Source organism: Megascapheus bottae, chromosome 5 (genome assembly GCF_031878675.1).
Source record: "Megascapheus bottae isolate mThoBot1 chromosome 5, mThoBot2.hap1, whole genome shotgun sequence".
NCBI lineage: Eukaryota > Metazoa > Chordata > Mammalia > Rodentia > Geomyidae > Megascapheus > Megascapheus bottae.
In genome coordinates, this window is record NC_143513.1 from 7,060,246 (window position 1) to 7,067,736 (window position 7,491).

The following is a 7,491-nucleotide window of genomic DNA, read 5'->3' on the forward strand; positions in this document are numbered from 1 at the left end:
TATGTGGTACCAAGGAATTGAATTCGGGTCTTCATGCATGCTAGGCAAGCACTCTACCACTAGGCCAAACTCCCGGCCCATATTCTTATTTTACAGATAATAAGGCTAATCTGGGTGAGATTCAGTGATTTGCCCCGTTACCCCGAGAGAGAGATTTTGAGTCAAACAGAAGTTAGGTAATGGGTTTCAAAATACAGTCAGACAAGAGGAAGGTATTGAGGTGTTCTGTAGCCCAATAAGGTCCCAGGAGGGGACCATTTGTGGTATGTTTTGAAATAACTACAAGACTCTGGAGATCCTTCCAAATGAGTTGGAAGGCATTTCTACATGTAGAATAAATGTTTAAGGAAATGGAACTTAATTGTTGTATTTTGTATTATCACAGTGTACTGATAAATGTTTACAAATCTATTTCAATTAAAACAATAAAATCCACAATTTTGTTAAAAGAGTCACCTTAATCTCGACAGTGCCAAAGCCAGTGTGTGGCCATGGCATTGTGCTGCCCTCTAGTGGGAAGTCAATAACTAACAGGCATGGAATCCAGCTTGTCATTTCCCATAGCACTGCATTCACCTGCCCCACCAAGAGAATCTTCTGTTTCTGCTTTCTAAAAATTTTTCCCCCAGTTCCTGGAGTTTGAACTCAGGGCCTGGACACTGTCCTTGGGCTTTCTTAAGCCTAATACTCTATGACCTGAGTCACAGAACCACTACCGGCTTTTTCTGTGCATGCAGTACCTAGGAATCGAACTCAGGGCTTCGTACATGCTAGGCAAACACTCTACCACTAGGCCACACTCCTGGCCCAACTATAGGTATATTAGATGGAAGTTAGTTAACAATTTTTAATGTCTGTGTGATATGTGTGCTATATTCATTTATAAAGAGTTATCTGTTTACTTGAAATAGGGAAGGGAAGGGAAGAGGAAAAGCAAGATGACTGGGAAGGGGTGAGGGGAGGGAGAGTGGAAGAAAAACATGGGAAGTGGTAACAATGTTCAAGAAGCAATGTACCCACTACCTGATGAATGTAACTATACCCCTCTAATATATCACCTTGCCAATAAAATACCACTAAAATAGTTATTAATAATTTGAAATTAATATTAGATTTGTAGTCGTATGTAACTTCTGGACTCTTCTGGTAAGACCACCTAAGATTAAGGATCTTCAAAAAAAATACCATTTTTCCTCAGAGGAAATTGTGAACTAATGCAAAATAAATGCATCCCAATTAATTTTGCATTATCTCTTTGTTAATTTTGGTATTCAAACTGGAAAACCCTTCCCATTAATGTCTGGGCTGCTTTCTTAGAAAGGTTTATAATCGGCCAAAATTTTGGAAAGGGATCTCAAAGAATAGTCTGTATCTAGGGAACTATATTCAAGATATAATGGTGAGAAGATAATATTCCTAACACTTCATGGAGTGAAAAGTTATGAAAAACTGGAAATAGAACATAATCTAGGCCCAGAAGATTGTTTACAAATTTTTGTAGTCTAGTAGAACATGAATCTCCAATACATTTGAAAAGAAATCATTTATACTCCTTAGCCTTTTCTTGTGGGCTGTCTCTAGTGATTTTATTAGCATAATGTTGAGGCTCAAGCTAAGATTTTTATTCACTGAGCAAAAACAGATTAAAAAAATTACAAAAACATTTTATTCTGAGAAACATTTCATTGGCTCTGACTTGATATTATGTCTTAAAAATGTATCTTTTATCCTTACCACTCATCTGGAATTTATTTAGCTTTGTTTAGTTTATACTATGTTGTATTTCTTCTTTCTTAGCTAAAATGATGCTTTACTTTTTCTTTCTTTTTTTTTTTTTTGGCTAGTCCTGGGCATGAGTTCAGGGCCTGAGCACTGTCCTCGGACTTTTTCAAGGCTAGAGCTCCACCACTTGAGCCTCAGCACCATTTCTGGCTTTTTTTTTTCTTTCTATGTATGTGGTACTGAGGAATTGAACCCAAGTCTTTGTGCCTTCCAGGCAAACACTCTACCACTAGGCCAAACTCCAGGCCTAATTTACCTTTTCAAGGGCAAATTTTAAAGGTACTATTGACTTCCTTTTGCCCTGTTTTAACACGCATTCATTTTTTCATTCTTCTTCCAATATTATAGTTTTTGTGTATCTGTACTCTATACAAGGCTTTAGACATTTGCTTTACTTGGCAACTTGATCCCCTTGACAGACATTCCTTTTTGAACTTTCCTTAGTTTTCACCTTTATGATCTGTGGTGGGCTTTGGGGTACAGGGTAGCTTGTAGTTGCAAGGTTTCCTGAGAAGGCTTGGTTTTTACATCTCAGGATTCCATGCTCTGTTACTTAGTTTCACATCTACTGCTGGCATTTAAAAAAAAAAAACTGCATTATTAAGAGATGAATCATTGAATGCCTGGGAAAAGATAATGATATTGGACAGGGCCCTGCTGTGTCGGCTTAAGGAAGCATTTTCTTGAGTGATTCTGACCATCTGGCTGGCCAAGATTCTAATCTTAGGGAGTTGTTGCTAGGATGTCAGGAAAGAAATCTACCTTTTTGAAAGCAATCCTTTTCTGCTATATTTCTTCCTGTATCTGGCACATACCAGGCACTCCTATGTTTTCACTAAATATTACTGTCAGGTCAAAACTGCCCCAAACCCACCTACCATATATCCTCATTCCATCATATCTGCATTGGTCAGCTCTCAGTTTCCTCTTGAGTTCCTGAATTCACATATGTTGGTTTTCTTCAGAGATCCCATCTGAACATGCGCCATCCTTCCCCCAAATACACCAATGGCTTTTTAGTTCCAAACCTTTGAAACTTTTGACTTATTAGATTCACCTCACCTGTTCACCCACAACTTGGCCCTGGCTATTCCCCCAAATTCACACTTCTATACTTTAGTAAGCCTAATTGAAGAAGAGTTCTTATCACCTGCTTTGTGAAATCTCACACCTAAAAACTAGAAATGTCACTACCTGACTTCTGACCTCACAGCAAGAACTGCTGTACAGCTCTGTACTGGAGTATGGTGAACACAATTTAATTCAGTACTGGCATTTTTTTTTTTCTAGTTGTAGGGCTTGAAGGCAGGACCTGAGCACTGTCCTTGGACTTTTCTCAAGGCTAGAGCTCTGCCCTTGAGCCACAGCACCACTTCTAGTTTTTTGTTTTTTGTTTTTTTTTTAACGTATGTGGTGGCAAGGAATTGAACCCAAGTCTTTGTGCATGCTAGTCAAGCACTCCACCACTAGGCCACACTCATGGCTCAGTACATAGCATTTCTAAGCTTAGCCCCTATTTAGCTTAAGAATTTCTTAGAGCAATTACTAGCCTCATTCTAAGTTACTATGATGCTTCCATTAAGTACCTGCACTTCCCAGCCTCATGCATCTTAGCACCTTGCTAGGTACTCACAAAGCAGAAATGCAATTGATAAACCATTGAAAGCCCAACACAGCCTTCCTCATAGGAAACATTCTTAGTCATACAGCCTCTCGCAGAGAACTGCCCTGTATGCTTAATTTTACATTCCCTCTCGTGTTCCTGGATGCTAACAACCAAATCTTAACTCCGTCACAAATACTATTGCTGGAAATAGGAGTTCCTTTGTCATAAAGCAGTGAACAGGCACAGACGTCAGGCTCTCTTGGCACAGTCCACATGAGCACCTACAGTTAGCAAAGTTAATTCTAACCATCATCTAAAGACAGATTAGCCTGAGATTACAGGAGTATACCCTGTTCAAAAATCCTCACTTAGAAAATGTGGGAATAGGGCCGGGAGTTTGGTCTAGTGCTTGCCTAGCATGCTCTAAGATCCAGGTTCACCACATACATAGAAAAAAGTGGGGCTGTAACACAAGTGGTAGAACTCTAGCCTTGAGAAAGCCCCAAAACAGTGCTCAGGCCCTGAGTTCAAGGACTGGCAACAACAACAAAAAAATGTAGGAATACACATTTGCAGTTTAATAAAGCACTGAGTACAATGCAGTCATATAAATTTTTAATGACAACTTGTATTACAGTGGGCACAGATTCTCTCAGCAGTATTCCATGGGGTAATGGATGCACCTGCCACTTACAAATGGAAATGGAAAAGTACTGCTCACTATTCCAATACTTGTAGTATGTGGCTGTTTGAGTTAAACAAATTGGATAAAATGACTTCCAAAAATATTCTATATAAATTCGTTCCTAATTTATTCAAATTGATATTCTAACTCAAGTACTATGTAAGACTTTCTTTTTCATGAAACATAAACAGATTTATAGTACTCACATTGCCAGAATTTTCATTTCTTCTGTATCATGAACTTGTAAATATACTCTTGAGACTGTGCCTACCACATAGCAATTGTACAAGTCTTTCCAACCATAAAGGGTACTATCTTTAGAATCTAAAATGGTCAACTTTTATTTCCCAGTCTCAACCTACACCAACTGATAAAACCAATACAATGAACAAGCAGGTTGCCATTTTCTCCAGATATTTAATGAACATGTGACAGTGCATTGTAGCCAGAGTCCATGAACTGTGATTAGCTGTAGGAGCTTATGCATCCCTACTGAATAAAACTAACCTATCACAAGATGGCTAAAAAGCCTTGATGATGCATTCTGTTTCTAACTGCAATGAAGCTTGATAAAGTTATCTCTTGTGCTTTTTCTACTTTAAGAGATTATTTACTTCAAAGATATAGATGACACACAAAATAATTCCACTGGTTCTTTTTTTTTTTTTAAACTATAAACCTCTTTTATTCCCCTCAAGAAGGGAAGGCCAGCCTTTGGTATAAATAACTTATTTCTACAACAATTTTGAGTGTTCAGTCCTTTGTGTAATCTTTTTGTAAGGGGGTGGCGACAGCCTCTTTACTCTCAGTGAGTGCTCTGGGCTGATGAATAAACACACTAAACTTAACACCCTGGTTGTTTGCAGCTCTGACAAAACCACTATTTGCAGTCATGGTGATAGCTTTCAGGGTGTCTCCCGTCCCAAAAATGGTTAATGAACGGCTATTAATTTTTGAACTGGCCACTAATCTCAAGGCACGCTCAGAAGGCTGGTCTGGCACCACACTGATTCGCTTAATTAGCATGGTGGCCCTCTCCCTCTCCCCCGGTCCTCCTAAAGTATCTAGAATGGACTGGAAATCCTTGACAGCAGATTCACAGGCAAACAACTCCTTGTCCTTCATGAAGGCCTCCAGCTGAGGGAGAACCTGCTCTTTCCTCTCCTGCTCTGCTTGTTCCGTGAGCACTTTTTCTTTGAAGATAAAGTGACAGCCTCCGTAGCTGAGGGCAGACACGTAGGTGATGAGAGTAGTGATGTCCAGGTTCACTCTTCGACACACATCGACTTTAATCTCAGTGGGAAAGGCAACGCTGGCGAGCACATTTTCTCGATCCACTCTGGTCACCTGTAAAAGTTCTGGGCCTTCATCATCCGATTCACTTTCACTCAGCTGGAGCTCGTCTGGGTGATCTAACAGGGAGTTCACAGCTACAATGTCACCTCTCACAGATATGCCCATTTCTTTCAGCTTCTCTGCCATGGGGCTAGAGACGCTGTTGTAGAAAGCAAAGATGATGTGAGGGTTGCTGTACTGCACTGGTTGCTGGTGACTGGCCTGCAGGAAGTCTTCAGCCTGCTCAATGATACTTTTATCACCATACTGACCTCGGCCAAGCCAGATGTTGTGCAGAGCTTCTGCCTTCCGACCAATGGCCTTCACCCAAGTGTGCCCGCCATTGGCAACTACATCCACCACGAGGGTCTGCTTTTCTCCCAAGGTATCAGTATAGCCAAACACATGGAGGACGCTAATAACTTCTTCTAGGTTCTCGGCTGACTCCACAATGGCTCTCAGGTGGGTCAGATTGGTGCTTTGCAAATGGGATTCTTTAATGGCCACCTTCCCGGCTTCGACTTTCTGTAAGAATTTCAATTCTGCTTTCAGTTTGCTGCACAGTTTTGCACCACCTTCGATACCACCTTTCCTGGATCTGGAAAGTGATTCTGCTCTCTTGATCAGCTCTTTGGCTATGGCGATCCGTTCACAGAGCATGGAGTGTGCAGACATGTTGGCAGCATTATTCCTTTCCTAAGACAAGACAAGTCAAATTGGAACATTCTTGCAAAATGATGAGCTATAACAAAGCAACAAGGCTGAGTCTGTGAACCTGGACTTGTGTGTGTCTGATTTGAGGGCAAGACCTTCCTTTGATAGCAAAAGGACACTTTTGAACTCTTCCTTGAACTGGACTTTGGCTCACTTTGGACCTTTATTTCTTTAGAAAACTAGGGAGTCTACAGCAAGTCTCACCGACAAAATGCAAGAAAATAGAGACAAGAAAGTTCCTTATTTCTAGCACCAGACTTTCTGTTCAATTAATTTCTGTAAGGTTATAGGTATGAGCCACTTTTACTGAGATCGTTAATCTTTATTTTTTTTTAAATTTAGACTATCAAGATAAAATACTTAATATCAGGGAAAGGTTGGATATATAACTCCTACAGAATGATTATCTAGCATGCACAACGCCTAGGGTTTGATCCCCACCGCAGAGAAGACCAATTTAAAGGGCCGTGGCGGGGCAGGGGGCGGGAAGCGGGGTGTGTGTGTGGGGGGGTCCCCGCAGCGCAGGCCCCCGGCGTAGCGAAGTCAAGGGAAGTAATCCACGCCGGCCGGCAGCAGCTCCGCGCGGCCTGGATGCGGGGTCTCGCCGGGGGTTCTCTCGTGGGGCGTCGTGGCGGCCTCTGACGTCAGCTGGCGGGGTTTAAAAGGCCGGGGCGACCCCCGACCCCTACCCCCCGACCGGGAGGGAAAGGCCGCCCTGCACTCCACTCCGGGGGACCCCCCCGTCCGCCGCGGCGCGGCCCCGCCGGGGGCACCTGCCTGGGAGCCCGCGGACCCGCCGCTCGGTCTGAGGGCCCCGGGCCCGCCGCCCGCGCCCGGCCCGCCCCCCACCCCCACCCGCCGCCCCGCTCGCTGCCTTCCTCCCGGGCCCCTCTCCTCACCCTCAGTGCCCAGGACCGCGGGCGCGCGCAGGCGGGCGCGGGCACGCGGAGGCCGGGACCCGCCGAGCTCCTCACTCCGCTACCTCAGGCCGGGCAGCGCTCGCGTCACGGAGCCCGAGCGCCAGACCGCGAGCACCACCGCCGCCGCCGCCTCTGCCGCCGCGTCACGTGGTTCCGGGCCGGGTGACGCCGAGCCGGCGATTCCCAGGCGGCAGCGCGGCCACCGAGCCGGGCTGAAGCTAGTGCGGCGGCCATGTTTGTTAAGGGCACCGGGATGCTCCGAGTGCGCCTTCTTTCTTTCTAAAGACAATACGACCTGGACGGGCTGGACTGGAAGCCCTCCACACCGAAGCACTTCCCCCTGATCCGTGCATGGCGTGCTGGCTGCCCGAAATCTTTTATCATTTTTCTTGGACTGGTCCTGGTGCCATCCCTTCCCTTAGCTTCCGTGCGCAGGACTTGAGCCGCAG

The 7,491-nt window shown here is 44.3% G+C and overlaps 1 protein-coding gene across 1 annotated transcript; it reads right to left on the minus strand.

Moving 5' to 3' along the window:
* Positions 1 to 1,682: 1,682 nt before the first annotated feature.
* Positions 1,683 to 7,176, minus strand: C5H7orf25 (chromosome 5 C7orf25 homolog). Its single transcript, XM_090332617.1, has 2 exons — positions 7,022 to 7,176; positions 1,683 to 6,104 (listed from the first exon to the last, which is right to left on the minus strand). The coding sequence occupies exon 2, from the start codon at positions 6,081 to 6,083 to the stop codon at positions 4,827 to 4,829; it is 1,257 nt and encodes a 418-aa protein (XP_090188743.1). The 5' UTR covers positions 6,084 to 6,104; positions 7,022 to 7,176; the 3' UTR covers positions 1,683 to 4,826.
* Positions 7,177 to 7,491: the final 315 nt, after the last annotated feature.